General features: G+C 38.6%; 1 protein-coding gene across 2 annotated transcripts in view; it reads left to right on the forward strand.

Moving 5' to 3' along the window:
• CTNNA2 (catenin alpha 2) overlaps nt 1-24236 on the forward strand; it is a 1072635-nt gene that overhangs the window by 972906 nt on the left and 75493 nt on the right. For both annotated transcript variants that reach the window (XM_084900771.1, XM_084900770.1), the window contains exons 11-12: nt 247-403; nt 7746-7946. In XM_084900771.1, coding sequence (XP_084756897.1) covers nt 247-403; nt 7746-7946 — 358 coding nt within the window. The remainder of the gene's footprint in view (nt 1-246; nt 404-7745; nt 7947-24236) is intronic.

Here is a 24236-nt window from a genome sequence, read left to right on the forward strand (position 1 = left end):
GTGATAAGTAAACAGGACTTGTCCAGTGAACACTTTCTGAAACCCGATGCTAATTACTGTATCTTCAAAGAGAGGCAAAGCAGAGCAAACAAAAGCTAATGATAACCTACCTCATCATTAATGTTTTTGATTGTCCTTCTGGACCCTGAGAACACATTTATCTGAAGAAGCTACATGGTCCATAGTGACAACATGGTGATTTGAACAGGGTTTTCCATATGTCCCTGGATTGTTTCTGACAAATAGGTCATCAATGCGGCTCTCACACTGGCTGCCCGGCCGCAGAGCAAAGTTGCTCAGGACAACATGGACGTCTTCAAAGACCAGTGGGAGAAGCAGGTCCGAGTGCTTACGGAGGCCGTGGATGACATCACCTCGGTGGATGACTTTCTTTCTGTCTCAGGTAACCGGGGGCAGACTCCTTAGAAGGCGGCTGAAGGAGGAGGACGGGATGAGATAAGGGATCATTTGTAAATGTCATGGGTCTGTGTTTCAAGTGCTCTTCTTGGCCCGCTGGGCTTTCCATCATTTCTGCAAATGTGCCAGTAACACCCTCTTGAAAATGCATCTTTGGTCTGCACATCATTTCAAGATATTAGTCAAAGCATTGGGGGCAGGAGTGGGGAGCCCACTTTCTGAAGAAGATATCAAAAGCCTGAAAAGATTACTTAGGTTCCTTTCTAGTTCCTGGTGCTTATTAAAACAAGATGACTTCTGATGCATTTGAACCACCCACCTTCAAAAGAGTCTGGGGTTGGTAATCCCCATGGTTTATGTGTAAGTGTATATATATATATGCAATCTGCTATTGCCGTGGTCGGCAAACTGAGGCTCACAAGCCACATGCGGTTCTTTGGCCCCTTGAGTGTGGCTCTTTCACAAAATACCATGGCCTGGGCAAGTCTATTTTGAAGAGTGGCATTAGAAGTTTAAGTTAAAAAAAAAATTGGCTCTCAAAAGAAATTTCAATCTTTGTACTGTTGATATTTGGCTCTATTGACTTATGAGTTTGCAGACCACCTCACTATTCCAATCTGGCTGTGTTAAGGGGGTCATTTTTGCAATAACTGAAGTTACCCAGGTTCGGCATAAGCCAGGAAGAAATATGAGCCACAGAAGGAACCCATTAGAAGGCACTTGGGAGAGATTGAGGCGTTGAACACTTGTCTACGAGGCTGGGTAAGGAAGTGAGAGAAAACAAATAGAACCAGTCATCACTTGAAATTGTAACTTTCTCCTTTGTAAATTCAGCCAGACGGGGAAGATGTTAGTTCCTTTGAATCACCATGCAGTCATTTTGACCTTTAACGGGACTCACCGGCGCCATTGCCAAACAGGGCAACCAGCCAGCAAACGGGCCTTTTTCCAAACACATTTGGCTCGGTTCACTCACGTCGGGAGAGTCTCTGTGGGAGGAGTGGGGGGAGGAGGTCACTGCAAACAGCGGCCTCCAGTGTGAGGTATTCAGATAACCAAGTGACCCTTGAAAATTTCAAATTGATTCTACCCACAGGTGTGTGGGAGTTACATCTGTCAACTCAGTCAGCAGTAACCTTGACCAGGCTATTCTTGTTTGTGGCCTCACAGCACTGCTGGTGGGGATAAGGCAGATAGGGCCCCTGAGTGCCACAGTGTGGGAGAGATTCCTAGGGGAAGCTAATCTTATTTCGGAACTTTTCCTGGGTGCATTCTTCCCTTCGCATGAAGAAACAGAAAACGAATTCCTATTGGGGGATTCTGTAAAGCTTATCTGACAGCAGCAGAGTGAAATCTATAGATCTGATGGATAATCGAAAAGCCAACTTTGAAACCATGGAGGGCAAGACAAGGAGATGGGAAAAACAAGCTAACACATGCTCAGTGTCTATAATTTGCCCGACGCTCTGCTGTTTGCTTGAATTCTCGCCAACGTTCTATAAAATAGGTATTGGTATTCTAAGTCTTCCTTTGAGAAAACAAAGTCATTGAGAGGGTAGGGAACCTGGTGGAGAAGGTATTAAAGTTCATATTATCCTCTTTTGGAAGCTGTATAGTTCTCAACAAGTCAAGCTGGAAGGGGAATTTTCTGCAATGCTCCCAACTTTCCTTGTAGCTCCCTTCTCCTCACCTCCCGTGTCCCCATTCCTCTCTCCAGTCCCTTTCTGAACTCTGCCCTGTTCTTCATTTCCAAGGCGCTTTATTTTTGATGATTTGTCAAACCATCTATTCATTTAAATAGACCGGTACCCAGGGTTTTGTTGATGCAGAACTCAATATGTTGACATTCTTGTGATATTTGCTTTGCTGATGGCGAGTCTTAACAACATAAAAGATTTGCACCTCCCATAAGGTGCTTAGGAACTGTTTGGCTAGCCTTGAGGATTCGGACAGTGGGGAACAGAAGGGTGGCAACACTGCTGAATATCTTTCTGGTATGCAGTTTTCCACAGAATGGCTGCAGGGGCCCCCAAAAGGGGGAAGGGGTCCCTCCCCCCCCCACACACAATCAGCCTTAGATCTCACAGAGCAATCCCAGTGTCCCCCTCCCCCCACCCGGGAATCTTACCCTGCCTCCCCTCCTAGTTATAAGATAAGTAGGAAACACCCATGCACTGCCTTTCCAAAAAAGTTCAGAACGTCAAGTTTCCCAACTTCTCTTTTGCTTTAGATGCACGCTCAAAAATGTCCGAGGGTGGGGAGAAACAAGGCGAGCAGGTCTCAACTCAGGCTTTTGCAATAGTTGAAAGCATTTCTTAATTTTCTCCCACCAGCCGGGCCTCTTTGCCACCTTTCTCCCCGCCATGCCTTTGTGCATCTCATTATTCCCAGCCACAGAAAAAGGCTTTGGCTTCCGCTGATAACACCGTGCAGTCCAGCCCCAGCGGTCCAGGCGCCGCAGTGTGCCATGATGGGAAAATGAAGAGGCGGAGCGCACCTTTGAAGGTGACAGGCACCTTGCCACAGAGGGGCTTGACAAATAATGACACAGCCCACTCTCTCCTGCTGGCAGGCTCTGGGCACGGATCAATAGTTGGGGAAACTACTTCTCCTCTCTCCAAGCTGGAGCCAAAGCATTTGCATCCATAAATTGCAAGTGTGGCCCACGAGATCCTTTGCAGTGGCATTAATGACATTTTATGTGTCAGTTTCTTATTAAGGGAATATCTAACCTGGCAGGAAACTCTATTTAAACAAGAAGAAGAATCTTCGTGTTTAAAGGATTATAGTTTTCTGTGTTTTGTTTTGTTTCATGCTACCTGAACTTGTGTGCCTGAGCGCTTAATGTGTCCACTTGAAAAGCAACAAGTTGGGGGTGCAATGATGCTGGCTATTAACATTACAGGAGCAAAACCAATTTTCTGCTGCGGCTGAGGCTCATAAAGAAGTGGAATGGCTGTGTTAGAGCACTTAAACTTATCCCACTGGGCAAAGGCTACAATTTTAATAGTGTTTGAAAATGAGCATCTTGGCACTAACCATGTGACAGTTTAATTCTTGGGGTTGGCTCACAAAATAGCAGGCATCTAAGATCAGAAAAAGCTATTAATCCCAGAAATGTCCAAAACTTTTGCTTTATTTTGTTTGTCTTTTCTTTTTGACTCCATTTTCCTTTTAAAAAAAAATCATACAGTAAAGTTTGTTTTTGAACTTGTAATTCTTAAAGCTATTGTTTCTAACAATCAAGTAGTTTTGTCATCACTGATTTTTGTATCCAAGTTATATCTTTTCTGAAATAGGTTGCAAAAACTCAAGGAAGGTTATCACAAAATCTGTCGCAGTCCAATGTTTCATGATATGTTTAAACACCACGCTTCACATCCAGGTGTAATATTCAAAGTATCTGAGCAGGTTTCCAGGCAGGGTAATCATCTCTGGAATACACCTGCTTTCTATCACTACTTCCACTTCTATATCCATTTCTAGTTGGACTAGCATTCCTCCTTTCTTAATGATTTCTTTTTCTTGAGAATTCTTTAGGATCAAAATAATATATTTGATTGTCCCTTTTCAATGGACCAGTTTATTTACTGTTTCCCTGATTGCCTCTTGTGTGGAAGGCACTGTCTTGTGTGGCTTCGCCTTTAAGTAATTCATTGCCCTTCTTGCAGATAGGCCAGTGTGCTTCCAAACCTAAGAGCCCACGGCCAGAGGGTGTAGGGAGTAGGAGGGGAGAAACTTTTACAAGGGGTCCAGTAGTTCATATTTACCAAGTATGGTCTTGTGCTCAAATCAAATGTCTACGTAAACAGGTGTAGCTCTTTTTAAAATGCATTGTTGGTACTTAGATTAATAACATGCAAGTTTATTTAAACCATTCTTTATGATTGGACCTTTTTTTTTTTTTTAAAGATTCTAGATTCTTTCTAAAATATATATATATATATATATATATATATATATATATATATATATATATATATATAGAGAGAGAGAGAGAGAGAGAGAGAGAGAGAGAGAGAGAGAGAGAGGAAGGGAGAGGGGTAGAGAGCTAGAAACATTGGTGAGAGAGAAACATCAATCAGCTGCCTTCTGCACACCCCCTACTGGGGATGTGCCCGCAACCAATGTATATGCCCTTGACCGGAATTAAATCTGGGACCTTTCAGTCCGCAGACCAACACTCTATCCTTTGAGCCAAACCGGTTTCGGCATATCTTTGGAATTTTTATATAGTCCTATCTACAGAATAACTGCTACTATGAGGGAATTGCAATTTATTTTTTCCATGAAAGGGGCACCTCTAACTGGAGAAGGTTGGGAAATAATGAGAAAACTATCTTAACATTTCAAAAAGTTATTCAGAAAACTGAGTCAATACTTTATTCATGTGATATGGTTAAACTTGATTATCATTGCACAAATTAGTTGATGATTTGACAAATTAAAAGCAATGTGCTTTTTTTTTAAAAAAAACTTTTATTTACACTATTACTACCCCCTTTTCCCACCTCCACCCAGCCCTCTCCCCGACGTCCCTCTGTCAGTCAGCATACTCTGGTTATGCATATACGTTCTTTGGTTAATGCCTTCACCTTCTTCCATCCAGTCCCCCGCTCCCCACTCCCTCTGACAGATGTTAGTCTGTTCACATATCCATATGTCTGTTTCTATTTTGTTTGTCAGTTTATTTTATTCATTAGGTTCCACATATAAGTGAGATCATATGGTATTTGTCTTTCTCTGACTGGCTTGTTTCACTTAGCATAAAATGTTTCTTTTTATATCATGGATTTTCAAGTTCTGCTGGCCTCCTTCAGACATAGTTATATATACAGAAGCATATTTCTTGTCTAATTAAATTAGTTGCAAGTTTCTAGTTTGGGAAATGGTTTTTTTGTTTTTTGTTTTTTTTAAAAAAAACTATCATTTTCTTTTAAGATACTGAGTCATAAATGGATTGCTTAAAATTTTTTAAAATGTATTAATGCCAAAGAGATTAGTATTTATTATAATTAATAGACTCTTGTTTGCATTCAGCTCCAAAATTCCATCTTTTGCCGAAACCGGTTTGGCTCCGTGGATAGAGCGTCAGCTTGCGGACTAAAGGGTCCCGGGTTCGATTCCGGTCAAGGGCATGTACTTTGGTTGCAGGCACATCCCCAGTGGGGGGTGTGCAGGAGGCAGCTGGTCGATGACTCTCTCTCATCGATGTTTCTAACTCTCTATCCCTCTCCCTTCCTCTCTGTAAAAAATCAATAAAATATTTTAAAAAATTCCATCTTTATACATAGGAAAGCAGGAGCTATACCCTTTTTTCATGCTAGGTTATTAAAAAAAAAAAAAAAAAAAAAAAAAAAAAAGCAACTGGGCAGCTGTCTCTGTTTCTCACCTTAAGGGATCAGGGAGCATTTTAATTGTCTGGAGGAATCCAGCCAGTCAGTGCCAGTGGCCTACCACAAGCAAACTTTTGAATTTAAAGTCCTGTATTTGAGTAAACCCTTTTCTTAGTTGTCTTTTTAAGGCAGGTTTCCATGATATAATTCAAAATTCGTATCTTATAAAGGGGTGATTTTCAGCAGTCTCTGTAATCACAATGAAAACTTCTAAGTCTAATTTTCAAAGTTGTTTTGTTCTTTTACTTAGAAAATTATCAACATTCATAAGTACTACTACTTGTGACTTTAAGATATCTGAATATTAAAATGTAAACACTTGATTTATTTTTCTATTCTAATTTCTATTTGAAATTAAATAACTGGAGACAGTAGAAACCAGATATTTGTAATGGTTGAGTGAGAAAATCATATTATATGAGGTCAAAGCAAATGTTCCTCAATGAAAAATAGTTATACTTTGCAGTTAAATGTTCTATAAGAACAAATATTCCCTGTGAGTGATGGTTTGAGGAAAGTAGGAGAGATCCATGGTAGAGACTGGGGTTTGCCAAGTGCCCTCTCATTTCTCCTTCTTTAGGAATTTTAAAATTAGAACTAGTTCTAAAAACTTCTTAAAGTGGCAAACATTGTGGTAAACACTTATTTTAATCCTTTATAAACTATTCATTGAGTCTGGCAGTTATAATTTTTTTTAAAAAATTACCAGATTATTTAAATTTTAAAAGGTACCAGATTATTTAAGACTATTAAACTTGTTCTATTTAATCTATTAGGAGTGTGTAGGAGTGTATTTTCAGTTTAAGCTATTTTCTTTCCTGAAACTAAAAATAAATACTAAACATTTTGAACATTTCCTTAGTATTCTATTTCTAAAGAATATACAGCCTGACCAGCATGGCTCAGGGGTTGAGCATCGACCTATGAACCAGGAGGTGAAGGTTCCATTCCTGATCAGGGCACATGCCCAGGTTGTGGGCTCTATCTCCAGTGTGGAGTGTGCAGGAGGCAGCCAATCAATGATTCTCATCATTGATGTTTCTATCTCTCTCATTCCCTTTCTGAAATCAATAAAACATATTTCAAAAAGTAATAATACACAAGGGACATGATTACAAACCTCACATTGGATGGGAAATACAAAACTACACATTTGCAAAATGATAAGGGACCAGATTGTGTGTTTTCTCTGTGCTAGTGGAGCATGAAGCCTCCTACCCTGCCTGCTTGCCTCTGTTTGGAGCAATAGCCACAAAGTGATCACTGATCTTGTTGCTAACCTGAGGGAATCAGCCACAAGACTAGATTGTATTTTAATTGTGAAGATCTCTGTGGCCATCTTCACCTGATCAGTTCCCCCACTGCACATACCTTGTGAATGACATGACATTAGAAGACTGACTGGATGATGCTTGTTCATTCTATAGTTTCCCCTAAATGCTCCTTACTAAAAACATGATCCAACAAACATGAGCTCAAAGCCAGTCATGTCCAGAAATATTCCTGCTTGGCCAGCCAACTTTGTATTAGCTGCACAACCACTTCTATTGTAAAAGACCTTTCCATGCAATAGATCTCAAACATTGAAACAAAGAAAGGGATATTCTTTAAGTTAATGCTCCTCAAAGTTTGGTCCCTAAACCAGAAACATTAACATCACCTGAGAACTTGATGGACTGAATAAAAAAGCCCTGGGAATGACTCCTAACAGTCTGTATGATTCTGTAAGTCCCCAGGCTGCCGCTCAAGCTCGAGGCTCACTATTGCAATGATAAACTCTGTCCTTTAAATATCATTTTTGTGTCATCAGGCATATATTGATATGCAACATGATGGTTCGTGATAATTGATGAATCTTGGATTGCTTATTAAAGGTTTGAGTGATGTAGGATCATATAAACGTGTATATGTTTCCCTCTCCTCCCCCCCCAGAAAATCACATCTTGGAGGACGTGAACAAATGTGTGATAGCCCTCCAAGAGGGGGATGTGGACACTCTGGACCGGACTGCAGGGGCCATCAGGGGCAGGGCAGCTCGGGTCATACACATCATCAATGCTGAAATGGAGAACTATGAAGCTGGTGTTTACACTGAGAAGGTGCTGGAAGCTACAAAATTGCTCTCTGAGACAGGTAAACATGGAAAATAGATTCGACCAAAATGTCAATGAGTGATTAATGTCCATATTTGAATAAATCTGTTTCATTGTGTTCTTTTTAGGCCTTTATGCATCTATATTATGCATGATCATGGAAGGGGTGCTTGCTGTCTTTGTTTCTTGAGTTGAAATTTGTATAACTCTAGCAGAATAATGATTTCTTTTTGCTTTGCATGCATATGTGACTTTGTACTTTTCATATATAATCTCATTTGATTCTTGCAAGGATCTTATGAAGTAGGCAGATAATAAAAATTTATTTCCAATTACAAATGCAGTAGGCAGATAATAAAAACTTATTTCCAATTACATATGCAAACGTGGGAGTTTGAATCAGTTAAGAGAAGAAAAAGTTTTACGAGGCTACAAGGTAGTGGCAATATGATTGCAACTTGGACTCTCAAAGTTGAAAACTATTTATTAGTCTGTTTCTTGAGAAGGTAGGACCTTGAGGAAGGACTATGGACAACCATAGTGGGAAGGAAGCATGAAAGCTCTAGGTAGTTCCTGGCAATGAAGCACTTTACGAAAGGAGGTAGTGGCTTCTGACAAAGGGTTAAGCATTCAATAAGAGTCCTGCCCTTCTAGGAAAGCCTTACATGCCCTCCTCCTGGGAATCAGTGCTGTGGTAAGACACAGTCACTTATACGAGCCTGTCATAGCTCTCTGGTGCATTAGGATGGACAACAACTTCCACTGTGTTAGTAGAACAACTCCTAACTTTGAATAGTTGTGTCAAAAACTGGCCTATTTTTAGTAGTTGATACCCTTATCTAGTGACTCTTGGCTTTAGTCCATTTCTAAAGTTCTTCATGCCTTATGAATTTGTATGTATGGGGGGAATGAGAAATTCAAGAAAGGAGAGAACACAAAGAGAACATAAATCTGTATCACGTGAGGTTATGATTAGGTAATGGCTTGGGTCCCATACCTGTATGGAATGACCTCTCAAATCCCAAGGTGAAGGGGCTCCTACAGTCTGTACATGGACTTTGGAACCATGGGGCTTTTGGAAAATAGATGTGTCTCTAAAAGGAAAGCTATAGCATTGTTCCAAGTTCTGTGTGTTACAAATATGCTTCTTTCTACAGGGCAAACATTATTTACAAAGTTTTCTGTAGGTATTTATTATTCTGGAATACCAAGAAAAAAAGAGATGAACTCTTAGAAACATAAGCAAAATCGATATAGTGTAATGTCACACAAAAAAGAGCATATCCAGAGATTGTTGCTTTTGAGAATCCTCACAGATTTAGACTTAGAAATAATAATGATAACAATAAGGATAAAATCTACTTGCATCTTAACTAGCTGAAATTCAGCACTGTTTTCTTTCAAATAGGCTTGCCCTTTGCATTCAGTAGAGCAACACAGCAAGCCATAATAGTATTTCTTTCTTCACTTGGAAGATTTAAGAAATAGGCATATAGCTTTCCAATTTAAGGACTTTTCTCTCACCCGTTAGAGGACCCCTCTCACATTCCTGTGGCTCTCAGTTTCTGGCCCATTTGCTCTATTTGTTATAAAGTCTCAGCTTCACATGGCATTGCTGAAACATGGCAGCGCTCCCTTGGGTGTGTCACTAGGAAAAGACTGTCAGAGACAGGGAGGACTCGGCTCATGCCTGCTCCTGAATGGTGGGAATGATAATTCTAGCAGGTGAAAGATCCAGAATTTACATGCAATTTTTTTTATGCACACAAAGATTTTAGGCATTTTTCAGGAGACAGTTATTTTTTTTTTTCTTACTCTATTTTGGGATGCTTTAATGAACAGAAAGAATAGTGCCCATTGAGTCAAATTTTACTTAAAAGCAAGGACAATGTGCTTAGTTGATTGAGATATTTTAACATAATTTTCACCAATGTCTTGAAATGTATATAGTTTTCTGCTTGATTTTTTTTTTTTAACTGAAAAAGAAAATCAGTGAAACAGAGCAGTTTGTTCTGGGTTGTTGTTGCTAATCAAGATTTTGCTTTTATTTGTTAATTTTCAGAGCTTTTAACATTCTCATGCTAGCCCTCTCATAGTGATTGAATACTCTGGGGACTTAACTGAAGGCATCTTCCTGATTCTGATGTGCACATTTAGTTCTTAACTGAACAGATGAGAAGAGCAAGATAGTTATATGTAGTAGGAAATATAATACATATGAAGGAAAAGTGGATGTTATTGCGCTTAGAACTAGAATATGCAAGGTATATGAATTATTTTGGTACTGTCACCAATTTTTCTTAAACAGGAACAGAATTGGTTCTTTATGTGTAACGGCAGAATTTGTTAAAGAAATGAAAGCAAAAATACTAGCTGTTAACTCATTGGTTGCTCATTAGAATTGTTGGAATATGTACTAGACCAGTGGTCAGCAAGCCACGGCTCAAGAGCCACATGCAGCTCTTTGGCCCCTTGAGTGTTCTAACGCCACTTCTTCATACTCTCCCAGGATGAAAACGGACTTCTGTGCATGGGCCACGAAGTTTCAATTGCACTGTACATGCGCATCCACAGGTGGTATTTTGTGGAAGAGCTACACTCAAGGAGCCAAACAGCTGCATGTCCTAGCAAGCAGCGTTTTGCTGACCACTGTACTAGACACATAAAGTTTGAGGATGACCACAGGATATATATACCAATTCAGGAGTCCTTGGAGGATGGGTGGGCCTTCAGTAGGACATCCTTAGCACTACCACAGAGGCAGAGAGGCTTCTGGCTGAGAGCGGTGCTCCGCCTCTGTGAGTGCACTGACCACCAGGGGCCAGCTCCTGTGTTGAATGGGATCGGGGCAAAACTGGCTCTCCAACATCCCCTGAGGGTTCCTGAATTGTGAGAAGGCACAGACCAGGCTGAAAGACCCCACAGATGCACAATCAGGGCTGGGAGGGATGTGGGAAGTTGGCCAGCCATAGAGGGTCCAGGGGAAGGTTCCAGGGAATGTCTGACCTATCTCAGTCCCAATCAGCTGGATCCCAGGAGCAAACTAACTACTGATTGGAGCATCTGCTCACTGATGGTCAGTGCATGTCATAGCAATTGGTTGAGCAGCCTTAGCATATCATTAGCATATTATGCTTCGATTGGTTGAATGGATGACCAGATGACTGGACACTTAGCATATTAGATTTTTATTATATAGGAGAGTATATATATATATATATATATATATATATATATGTGTGTGAAATTATATATATATATTTATTATATAGGAGATTATATATATTTATTATATAGGAGATTATATATACTTATTATATAGGAGATTGTATATATATTGTATAATATAGGAGATTATATATACTTATTATATAGGAGATTATGTATATATGTGAAATTATATATATATTTATTATATAGGAGATTATACACACACACACACACACACACACACACACACTTATATAAGACAGAAAGTTCTTAACCTCTGTACTATAGATTTGACTATTTCTTTCTTGGGGGCAGGCAACCCTGGCCTTAATCCACTAGGACCTCTTCCCTTCTCCTTTCCCAATTGTGACAACTTAGTGTCTCTAGATATTGCCATGGATCCTTGGGAGGGGATAACCCCATTGGAAATAACTGCCCTAAAGGAAGAAATATCCCCAGATAGGGGCAAGTTTAAATAAAACAGAGTGGAGCCCATGTGTTGTGGCCAAAGGGCATGGTGAAGGGAATATAATAAGAGTATATTACCAAAAAGTCTAAAAAGAGGCAGAATGTTCAAAAACTCCTGTCTAGACCATACTGTGCTGCTAAAGGAGTTTGTAAACACAGGCCAGCACCCGTTTAGACTTGTCGATGATGCAGGGGTGGCTCTCTATAGAGAAACTCATAGTTTGCCACCTGACTGCCTTGCTTGACTGGCTAGAAACAGATCTAAAGAGTGACAAAACAGTCTGTTGGTTATTTTCCATGCATTATATTACTTCCTTAGTAAAGACCATGTTTTGCTCAAGAGTGCTTTTTGTGTTCATATGAATGCTGAGTTAAATTTGAGGAATGATTTTGTGGATTATGAGGATGCTAAAATTCTAGGGCAATATTATATAAAAATTACCTATTAGTTTTTTTTATGAAACTAAATTAGGCTGATGGAAGTCAAGTTTATTGTGTTTTCATCAGCCCCATTACCTGCTTACATATTTGATGTGCTATTCAATAAAACCTGAATTATAATCAATTGTCAACAGCTTGGTAATAAGTGAATACTTAATCAGACCCATCTTCACAGATCTCATTTACAGTCAGGTTGCTGCCTAAGGTTGGGGAGGGGGCAAAATATATTCAGTGATATCATATTTAGATATATAGAGAGTAGCCCACTCTTCACTGAACAGATTACCTTGAAATGTCACTTTTAAGTTTGATAGTTGATGCAAGTTTGTGGGCAATGTTTACGTGATCAGGCAGTTTCTTCTTCAAAAGGGGCCAAAAAAAAAAAGAAGAAAAATACTGTATTTTTATAGGATTCTGATATTAAGCACTTGAAATGAGGAAATTAAAATTTCATTATTTTGGAGAACACGTGGGCCAAACAGATGGCATAATTTTTTCTGTTTTTTTTTTTTTTTTTTTTTTTTTTTTTTTTTTTTTTAAGACTTTAGAACAGTTTAATGCTCACAGAAAAACTCAAGGGAAGATACAGATATGTCCCATATACCCCTGGATTGCACATATGCATAGTTTCCCCTATAATTGATAACCCCTACAAGGTTGGTAAATTGTCACAATTAGTGACCTACATTGATACATCATAATCATCTGAAGTCCATAGTTAAGAGTTAACGTTTGTGTATATTCTATGGATTTGACTTATGTGTAATAACATGTGTCCATCTTTGTTATCATAGAATGTATTTTTCACTGTCATAAAAAACTTTGTACTACATCTAATCATCCTCCTCCCCCTCCCAACTGCCTGGCAACCACAGATCTTTCTACTGTCTCCATAGTTTTGCCATTTATTTGAATGTCATATAGTTGGGATCATACAGTATGTAGCCTTTCTAGATTCACTGTTTTCACTTAGTAGAGATTACATAATTTTTACTTTTATGCTTCTGAGAAGTTTTCATATAAATAAGAGATGTCTTCCACTATTTCTATATTTAAGATAATCAGCAAATAAAAAGTTCCCAAACTGGGAATAATGAGGAGGGGTACATTTACATTTCAATATAATGTAGTAGAACAAATTCAGGTTAGGACTCAGAACTCAATTCCTTGAGTTCTCCCGACTAATTGTGACCTTACACAAATTAGTTAATGCTCTGGATCTTAGCTTCTCATGTATTGCCTGGTGTTTTTTCATCCAAGAATGGTCAATGTTATTGAATATATGTGAAAGACTGTACAGGAAGACAGAAAAAAGGCACTGTTTACTGGCTTCTTGGTGACTGCACTTAAGATGGATAATTGTTGCCCATGAATCCTCTGTAAAAAAATCATCTGATCCATTTAAACAGCTGTGCTCATTATTCTTCAAGAAAAATATATCCATTCTGTTTCTACTCTCCTTCCTGTAATGGTCTGTTTTTTCTGTCTCTACAACCGTGTCTCAAACTTATCCCTTAAAATCTGGCTCAAGTCTCAGATGAAGACAGTAGGGACCATTTTATCAGTCTTTAGACATTTATATGTTCTCTTCAGTTACATGGTCCCCAGCTAGATTCAGTTCCTAAAGGCAGGTGGTTCTGTAAGTGCCCAGTGCCTAGAACAGTGTTATCATATAATTAGCATTTTATATGTATGTATTGAATTAAAAAATAGGATATTATATTTTTTATTTCAGCAGAGAGTATGTCCTCTACCATCCTTAGGTTTATAACTCAAGATTTCAGGATAAATATGAAGACATTCCCCCATCCCCTTTCTTTCTACATATAAAGGGAAGCAATCTGCTTAGTCACTTGGAATATGCTTATTCCACTTGGACTGATCTCTGTTGCTAGGGAGATTAAGTTTTATGATTGGACAGGTTTAGGTGAACTGTTATATATGTGATTGGATGTATGGGTGAAGACTGAAGGAAGATCAATATCAGAAGAAGAGGGTAGAGACAGCTTATTGGGAAGACAAAAGACATCCTATATTATAGATAAAAAGCCTATTACAGTCAAAGTTCAGTTCTCCATAACTGATCTTAATTCTTTACTCCCCCAATCAAAATTTTCAACAGATTCTCTAATGACTGAGGTTATTCAGCCTAGACATCCTAATATATGTATTTTAATATGGCTCTTATTATAGGTGTAAAGTATTTTTCTCTGAAAGATCAAAAGGATTATGATATGGAGGAAATGTTTTACTTGGTGGTGGTTGTGATATTCCTGGTGGTCAGACATGTATGACTGAGGAGGAATGAGAAGGAAATTGCGTCCCCCTTAAATAGGCAAATGTGTAGTTTGTCCTAAAGCCCATTCTGTAGGACTGAAATCTACATACTCCAGGTATTGTAGGAATTTGGCTGATGTTTTAAATATCTATATTTATCCTTAAAACAAATGAAAGATTCCTGGCTCAGAGAAAAAGATTTTCACAACAGTAACCTTGCCAGTGTCATATGATTCAATTCTGCTTTGCAAGGCTTATGATGATGGCAGATGAATTTTGCACATACAAGGGAGGTCTATATTACAGGAGAGGAGCCACAGAGTTATGAATATGAGAGCTTAGGTAGGAATTGATGCTCAACTGTCTCTTTTCCCCTCCTAAGAGGAGAAGAGAAAACTGCTCTTTAAAAATATACATTTTTACTGATTTTGGAGAAGAGGAGGTAGAGAGATAGAAACATCAATGAGAGAGAATCATTGATCGACTGCATGTTCCCTACTGGGGGTCCAGTCTGAAACCCGGGCATGTGCCCTGACCAGGAATTGAACCCGTGACCTCCTGGTTCACCTGGTTCATAAGTCAATGCTCAACCACTTAGCAACACCAGCCAGGCACCTTTACTCTTTAGCATAATAAACCCCCTCCAGGAAATGTCCCCATATTTATACAACCCTTTGGAATATAAATGAATGACTTCAGGTTTTATCCCCTTTTGACATGTGAACACATTTCTGTGCAGGAGATAACCTGGAGATTTGCAGTTTTATTTTACTGTCATAGGACTTATTATTGAGTCATCTTTTGAACCAGATTACCAGTCAGAAAGCCCTGGCCATGAAGAAACATGAGAATATTTTCTCTACTTTGCTTATTTGTAAATAGTATGTTCTGCTAGAATAAAGACATGGCAAGCTCTTTTCAGCATTGAGCGGTTGAAGAACCACTTGAGAACATACAACTTAATAAGAGAAAGTAAGACACAATTTTAGCCTGATAATAAACCTCTCATATGGAAGTGGAGGTGGGATTGGGTGGGCATAGGAAGGCTCACAGTTCTATGTTTATATATCTGTAGTTTAGAACAACACAGTGGCAGAAAAATCACTTTCCTAGTGCCTGGTTGTCAAAGTAAAACTAAAAGGAAGACCATGAATCTCTAGTTCTGCATGAGTCACATCAGGGATTCAGAATTCTGGGGACTGCAAAGGACGTGCCACTTCTTCCTCACTTCCAAAGCCCCAGGAACTAGCATTCATGGTAGTGGCAGTGCACGGAGGAAGGACCTATGTATTTCAATATCCACTGGTCACCTGCACTGGTGTCCACTGGCATTGGTAGCTAGAATGTATTAATTGTGCACAAAAGAGGCAGGAGTAAGTTCCCTTGACTAGAATATCTGCCAGATCAGTGGCAGGTGCTTGGATCAAAGAAGGGGAGGATATGCTGACAGTTACTTATTAGGGAGCACGTGGCACATCACTGGTGTATTCCAGAAATAGTTTGATTAGGGGAAGAAGCTTTGCTTGTAGCTGGAAGACCTGGTGTAACAGATGGACTTAAGAACCAGAGAACCTCTGTTTATTCTGGTCAAAATAATCCCAAAATAGCCTCCCCTCCTGGCTTTTGTCCCTGTATTTTACTTGTTCTTTAGCAATGGCTGGTTTTGTCCTTGTCTGTGAAGTTTTCTCTCTAACCATATCGACCAACCCTATGGGCCCCTTAGGGCCCCCTTTGCTCTTATTATCTGTGTCTCCCATTACCCAACTATATACCCATTACCCACCAACTATATACCTGTCTTGCAAGCTCTTTGGCCTTTTGTTTGTCTTTATGTAAGTATCTGTGTTCTGTCTACCTTTGTGTCTAGGGTATGTGTGTGATGTATGAATTGCTTCCTAACTAAATTTTAACCCCCTGACATTTAAGACCACCTTTTCATTTTTTCTATCTCTGATTAGAGTTGAAGCTTAAGTGTTTATTAATATAAATTAAAAACATATCCAACAGAGTGATGATACCTTATCGGGATGATTGTATCTTTTTTAAAAACTACAAGTTGAAATGATCAAAATCAGAAACTTTAAAATTATGTACAATCCATTTTATCAATTATTTTTATTACATCATAGTCCTTTAAACCTCAATGATGCCAGATTTAACTCTATTTATCAAGCTTGGTTTCCAGAAACACTGTAAATTAAATAAGGCATGTTCAGTTCTTTATTCCTCCCTTAAGTTTCAGAATTAAAGGTGGCATCCTTTCTTCGTAACTTAATAATCCTTTTGTGGTTATTTTTGAAATGCTTGTTTTAAAATCTAAGCAAACTTTCCAAGCAAGCATTTTCTTTTCTTTGGGAAAGAGATTTGTGTCTAGACAAGCGCAGATGGATGTCCCCTGTTGCTCTCAGGGCAGTCATCGTGAATGGAATTTAGAGGAGTTTTTCCCCCCTTTTTCTAGGCAGTGCTTTTTCATCTTTCATCAAGCAATTCAGCTCATGGGTTATGTATGGCCTTCTGGATTTTGATGTTTGAAATGTACATTGTAATTTTGCAAACATGAACTTATGAAAATGGAAGCCTTTAGGAACTCCCACAGAGGAAACAGATGACTGACTCTGATGAAACAGAGTCCAAGAATACACACAGATGAAAGAATTAGAACTAGCCAGAATGCTGCTGACGTCTGTCTGGAAAGGCAGGAAGAGGAGACAAATAGTCACCTGGGAGTAAGGAACAGGGTAAGCTGGGCTTCTTTTGTCTTTGCTCCTGGCCTCCGGTGCTCAACATCTTCTAACTTGGTTAAGAGTTATTAAGAGAAAGCACCATAAAACCTAGTATGTCAGTGGTCTACTCTAGACCAGTGGTCGGCAAACCATGGCTCGTGAGCCACATGCATCTCTTTGGCCCCTTGAGTGTGGCTCTTCCACTAAATACCATGGCTTGGGCAAGTCTATTTTGAAAAAGTGGCATTAGAAGAAGTTTAAGTTTAAAAAAATGGCTCTCAAAAGAAATTTCAATTGTTGTACTATTGATATTTAGTTCTGTTTACTAAAGAGCTTGCCGACCACTGGGATCTTGCAGTTTTAATTTAGAGGGGGTATTTAAGTAGTATTTGTGAACTGTCTCTACCAAATTTCAGAAAGCATTTGGGGACACTCAAGATTCAAATCCAATAAATCAATTCATATATAATAAAGTAGAAGTTTTAAATAGAAGGGAAGGAGTCTTACAATATTAGATTGAGCTGAGAGGTGTTTTGAAAAAAGTATTTTATTTGAGCTAGGGAAACTAGGTTTTATTATTATTACTTTGCCAAGTCTCTTAAATTTTAAAGATTATCTTTAAAATGACCGCATGGATCTGGAGGTCATAATGGAATACAATGTTTAACACAGACCTTGCTGGCAATCAAGATAAAAAGAAAAATTCTAAGGATGAGCTTATAAAACCTTGTCCTAATAACAGATATTATTGGAGAGTTATTATTAAACATGCAAAGTCATCAGAAGGCTGATGTGATCTGGTCAAGGAGAGAGAAGGGCATAAAAGCAGGGATACTTTGTTTTTAATATAAGTTCTCCCAACTTCTCAATTTTCAGAAATTCCAGCACTAGTTGGTATGCTATGTTTAATTTATTTCAACAAGGTGTACTTTTTGGGGGTGAATCACATGGTTGTACCTCCAAAACAGACTGTAAGGTTTTGCCAGTTGTAGCAATGGAAAGGGTGCATGGCTTGGTAGACATAAAGGGTCATGGTGTGAAAATAGTTACAAGAACTTTTTACTGGGAATCGTCATGTGCCAGACATAATGATAAGCATTGTGCATACATTCCATTCTTTTGTGCCTTGTAGGAAAGATCCTTTTGTTTTGTCACTTCATTTCCAGTGCCTAAAGTACTGCTATGCTTATATATAACATTCCATTAAAAATTATCAAATGGATTATTTCTAAACTTGATGTAAAACCCAAAGGACCTCTGTTATTATCTCTGTTTTACAACTGAGTAACTGAGGTTCAAATTGGTTAACTTGTACACAATGAAATATTGAAATTCAATTATACTTCTGTCTTAACCCAATACAAAGATGAGAAACCTAGAATAATGATACTTCCTGCAATTGAGCAGACATTTTAATGTCCTGCTAGTTTTCGGATTATTTCTACTTAATGGCATAGCAACTCTATAGTTATCCTCTATTGTGTGAAAAATCATCCTATTAATAGATTAATATAAATATTGTGTCATAATTTTTATGGACTAGAAAGCTGGACACAGCTTAGCTGAGTGCCACTGTCTCAATCTCTCAAAAGAATATAGGAAAATAGCAGAGCTAGGTAATGGGGAAGGAAAAACTAGAATTGTCCCAAGGTGATTGAAGGGGGGTAGGGGGGATTGGAGTAGAGAGAGATTTGGGGAATTGTGCAGAGAAAGATGATAAAGCTGGTAAATAATTCAAAGGGAAGAAAAAAAGGAGAAAAATTGAAATCACTAGTACATATCAGAGGGAAGAAAAAAATTAATACCACTAAGAAAAATTTCATTCGATTTAAGTTCAGAGATTCAAACATTAATCTCAGAATCTCAGAAGAAGCTGTGTAGCCAGCAATGATGAAAGTTGACAAGGATTAGAGCAAATGTGCAAAATCAGGCTGAGAAGTGAAAGAACTAGATAATGCAGGAAAATCTAGCCAAGTGAGTCAATGAGATTTTGGCTACTTAAAAAAAAATATATATATACCTATGTATTTGATTTTTTTACTGAGAAGAAGGGAGAGGGATAGAGAGTTAGAAACATGGATGAGAGAGAAATATCCATCACCTGCCTCCTGAACGCCTCCTACTGGGGATGTGCCTGCAACCAAGGAACATGTCCTTAACCAGAATCAAACCTGGACCTTTTAGTCCACAGGCCAATGCTCTATCCACTGAGCCAAACCGGTCAAGGCAGATTCTGGCTACTTTTGTACCTGGTGGGGCATGGTTCACATCTAGTAGACATGCATGAATCTAAATATGACATATAAAAATGCAATAGCCACTATCAACAAAGTAGATTTATAGATCTATTCAATTATTTCTTGTCCTTTAGTTAGAAACCCAAGTAGCCCTGAAAAGATTCGGAACTCAGGTTTTTTAAAGATCCCTGTTTGAGCCTGAAGGAAATCCTAGAACATTCCCTACTAACATAAACATGAAATTGTTTACTAACATTCCTGAACCAACAATAAAGCCAAGGCTGGCTTCTGTGATTTTTGTTCCATTATTTCTGAGTGGAACCAAAGCAGTGAGAATGTCACTACTTCAGTTTGCATTAGTTCCTGCTTGTACAGAGAGGATGACTTGGAGTTTTAGGTTCACACAGGCTGTTCACTAAGTGTTGATGCTTTCTGGATAAGATGAATATCAAGATACACCCAAAACTTGCAAATGCCAGACAGACTTTGCTTTGGGCAAATGCAGGAACCACGTGGTTTAGATTCTACTTACCTAGCATCTCATTTGGGCATTTGAATAAAAGGACTTAGCAGTGTCTAACAACCAATTCAGGGAAATATTGAGTTACCTATAGAAATAACAGTACTTCCCTGCTCTAAGGGCATATTGGAATTGCCCTCACGATGTCTCTCCAAATTAATTTTGGCTCCAGTTACTCTGATGATACCCAATTCTTTACCTGATTCTAACCATTAAAATAGGGGCATAGCCAAAACTGGTTTGGCTCAGTAGATAGAGCCTCAGCCTGTGGACTGAAAGGTCCCAGGTTCGATTCTGGTCAAAGGGATATGCCTTGGTTGTGGGCACATCTCCAGTAGGGGGTGTACAGGAGGCAGCTGATGGATGTTTCTCTCCCATCAATGTTCTAACTCTCTATCCCTCTCCCCTTCCTTTCTGTAAAAAAAAATCAATAAAATATATTTTTAAAAATAGGGCATAAAAATTATTTGTGATGAGTAGGGGAAGAGTATGATGTACTCGTTCCTGCATTGGAATTGACCACAACTCCTAGCCCTGATAATTTACTCTCTAGCTTTTTGTGTGGTTTTTTTTTTTTTTTTTTTTTTCAAATGCTCTCATTCTGATTTTTCTGTTTCCTATGAACATTTTTTAGATTCTTTCTTTAGAACAGGGACTTTGTCTGTTTTCTCTGTATCTGTAGTAATAAAGTTTTGTAAGGAACACACTTAAGAGAACATGTGGATTGACTGCACCACCACAATCGGGTGCTTCCTATGCATGAAGATATGCTAGTTTGGCCTTGGCGAACTGGTCAAGGATACAATAATGAGTGTTTCTCCATGCTTAGTGGTGAAGCTCCTACTCAAGCAGTTCTGAAAGGATCCTGAACTCAGCTTTTTGAAAGGCCCCTAGAGACAAAACCTACAATGCTCACTAATAACTTGGTTGATGACTCATGAAACTCTTTAATATGATTACTGAGCTAATATGAAATGATGGGCAGAAAGAGATAGACTTACTATGTGAAATGCAATACAGCTCATTTTGTCTCTGAAATACTTGATGACAAATGAGTTCTTCCTTATAACTCCCCCCTCCTTTTTTTAAGTTCTCATTCTTCTTTCAGTTGCAGAGATTAGGGGTGCTAGAAGAATGGTAAAGAATGAAAGAGACTTAATATCTGCCTAAAAGAGACTCCTATATGAAACAGTAGACATAAAGAAATGTCAAACAACCCTACTATAGTGTTTTAAGTACTGAGAAATGCATATATGGGATGCTATAGAGTTGTAATTGTAAAGAACTGATAACTTTGAGATGCTTGTGGATTAAGGAAGACTACACAATGGCAATCAGTTCTGAACTGGATACTGAAAAATGAGGAAGAATGTACCTATGCCAAAGAGAAAGGAGTACATCTCAATATGAAAGAAGAAATTGATCATGGACATGATCAGGTATAGCATGGTATGCCTCCATATCATATTAGAAGAGGAACAATTCAGTCTAATTGGGGCATTTGAATATATGTAGGAATAGATGGGAAGACAGAGAGACAGCTAGGATTATAAGCAGTTGTCAGATGTTTATATCTGATTAAGAGGTTTTGTATTGGATGTTTGTATCTGATTAAGATATTTTATAGTCTCTTTTCTATTAAAGGGGATCACTGTAATGTGTAAAGCTGTGTGTGGATCTTTCAGGTCGTTACTTGAGGCAGTGGAGTTGGTTGGCATTTATTTCCACAGCCTCTAGGTCACCTTGGTTTTTGCTCTTATAGATGTCAGCAGTCCTATTTGCATCTTTAGCAAAACTTTTCTATTCATTTCACTGACTCACCCTGTGCTCTGAAACTTCACCCCTGAAGTCTCTCAGGAGGATTTAGTCCACATCTCTTTCACCTCTGATTTAGGATCTCAACACTAGAATGAGATGACCTTGATTTTTTATATGCATACTTAACTCTGATTTCATTGCTCCTCGAATGTCATCTTTCTGTGGCCCAGTGTGCACTCTGCATACAAAAGTATAGCAAGGATTTAAAAGTTTATTTCTAACTTTAATCTCCCTTTCAGGACATAAGCTATTAAAAGCATTTCAGGGTTTTTGATAAATAACAGTAAAGTGGTATCTAATCTTTTTGGATGTAATTCAGAAGGTAGGAAGAAGCTTCTATTTATATCAGAAACTCTATTAATATATAATGTGCGAATCATAAAGCTAGTGCTGTTTTGTCTTAATTAGTGGGAAGCAGAATCAGCTCTATATTTGAAGTAGTTTGAGACTTTCTATCTCAGTGTTACTTTGGAGGGACTTGATTTTTCAGACCCTATTAAAGTGTTAGAATAATTAATAAACTAATATCTTAGGTCAAGATGGGTTGTTCTAGAAACCTTTGTTTTTTTGTCTTATCACTTTTATCTTATTTTTTAAAAATATGTATTGTTGATTTTTTACAGAGAGGAAGAGAGAGGGATAGAGAGTTAGAAACATCAATGAGAGAAAATCATTGACCAACTGCCTCTTGCACACCCCCTACTGGGGATGTGCCCGCAACCAAGGTACATGCTCTTGACTGGAATCGAACCTGGGACCTTTCAGTCCGCAGGCTGACGATCTATCCATTGAGCCAAACCGGTTCTGGCGAGAGACAGATTTTCTTAAGGGTCAAATTCAGGGAAAAAAAACCCAAAAAACCAAAAAACAAACAAAAAAAAAAAACACACAACACCTGACTTTTAAGAAAAATAGATGTCTTGTCAGTTATAGGAAATCAAATCAAATGAAAATGAGTCCAAGTTCTAGGCTTTACCGGTTTGTGGAGTATAATAAAGCCATTGGAATATTAACACTAAATTGTACTCTGAGGCCCCATATGGAAAGTAACGATTTTTCATACCCTTTTCTGCCATTTCCCCCCTGGGACAGTTGATGGTATTTTCTGTTTATATTTCTTTATAAAAGAGCCTTGTTTCTGCCTCTTTCAACAATGCTATACTATCAACACGGTTGTTTTTACTGAGACCACATCCTCCTAAATCCCCCTTGAGCATTTCTGCTCTACGAGCTGGAGCAAACAGAATTCCTTTCTCCAAATTTAAGGTATCAGAGTAGCACTGGGCCTATTTTGGTCCCTGGAGCATCCCTTATGGAAATGGTCCCTTTAGATTTTAGTTAGCTTTCTGCTCTTTCCTTTGGGCAGAATCAGACCCAGAGGCAGGTGCAAAAGATAGCAGGTCACCTCCTGCATTTTCCTTCTCTCAAACTCTTCTTCAGGCAACCTTGCACACATAAAAAAACAAAGTAACACACAACCCCTGCACACCCTTTCAGACTCGAGCAAAGGTCTTCTTGCAAATGGAGATGTGTGTGGGCCCTGAGCTATAGGAGGTGGGTTCTCCCTAACTCAGCTTTCCAACTGGCAGTTATTGAGCATTCGATCACAGTCATAAGTTGTGAGGGAATTCCTCACTTAATACCATTACCAAATTAATTTGTATTGTGTTCTGAGCCATGAGCTGGAACTGTATTTCCTCAGAGCCTTATTCTATAAGAAGTATAGCCTTGAGGATAATATGTTGATCTCTTTTTAAATATTTGAATCATGCAAAGATTCAAAGAATCAAAAGGAACAGAGCCTAATAAATCTGACAGCCTCCTTCTACCCTGAGGTGTAACAAATATTAGCATTTTGCCATATCTGATTCACATTATTCTTTTCTTAGAGTTAAGATACACTTGAGGCCTCTTTAAGATCTCTACTTAATAACATGTCTCTCCTTTCTCTCTCAAAGGTAACCACTCTATCTAACTGAAGGTGGTATATAACCGTTCGAAACATGGGAAATAAAAATGCATATTGCTTTAAATTATGCACAGTACTCATGTGGTTTTACAAATTCTCACAAATGATATCTCTTTTCAATTTGCCTTTCCCAGTTGAAACTTTGACCTCTGGACTCACTCACTTTAATATATCAGTTGTCCCCTGATTTGCATCCCTAAGTCCGTTTTGACCCACCCAGGTGTACTGCCCATGGACCTGGAATGAGCAGCTCACAGTGGTTCCCTCCAGAGTTCAAGATTCATAACAGAACCTGGATAGAGCCTGTTCATAGAGCCCTCAACTATTCTTATTCCAAGGTTTTATTTTTATTTTAAAAATATGTTTATATTGATATCAGAGTGGAAGGGAGAGGGAGAGAGAGAAGAATTAATGATGAGAGAGGGCATCATTGATTGGCTGCCTCCTGCATGACCCCTACTGGGGATTGATCCTACAATTCAGGCATGTGCCCTTGACCAGAATCAAACCTGGGATCCTTCAGTTTGCAAGTCCACACTCTGTCCACTTAGCCAAACCAGCTAGGGCTTATTCCCAGATTTTATATAAATATTCTAATTAACTCTTAGAATATACAACCTATAAAGAAGAAACAACTGTAACCAGAGAGATACAAAGACATTCCTGT

This window comes from Pipistrellus hanaki, assembly GCF_964339955.1.
Source record: "Pipistrellus hanaki genome assembly, chromosome: 12".
Taxonomy (NCBI): Eukaryota; Metazoa; Chordata; class Mammalia; order Chiroptera; family Vespertilionidae; genus Pipistrellus; species Pipistrellus hanaki.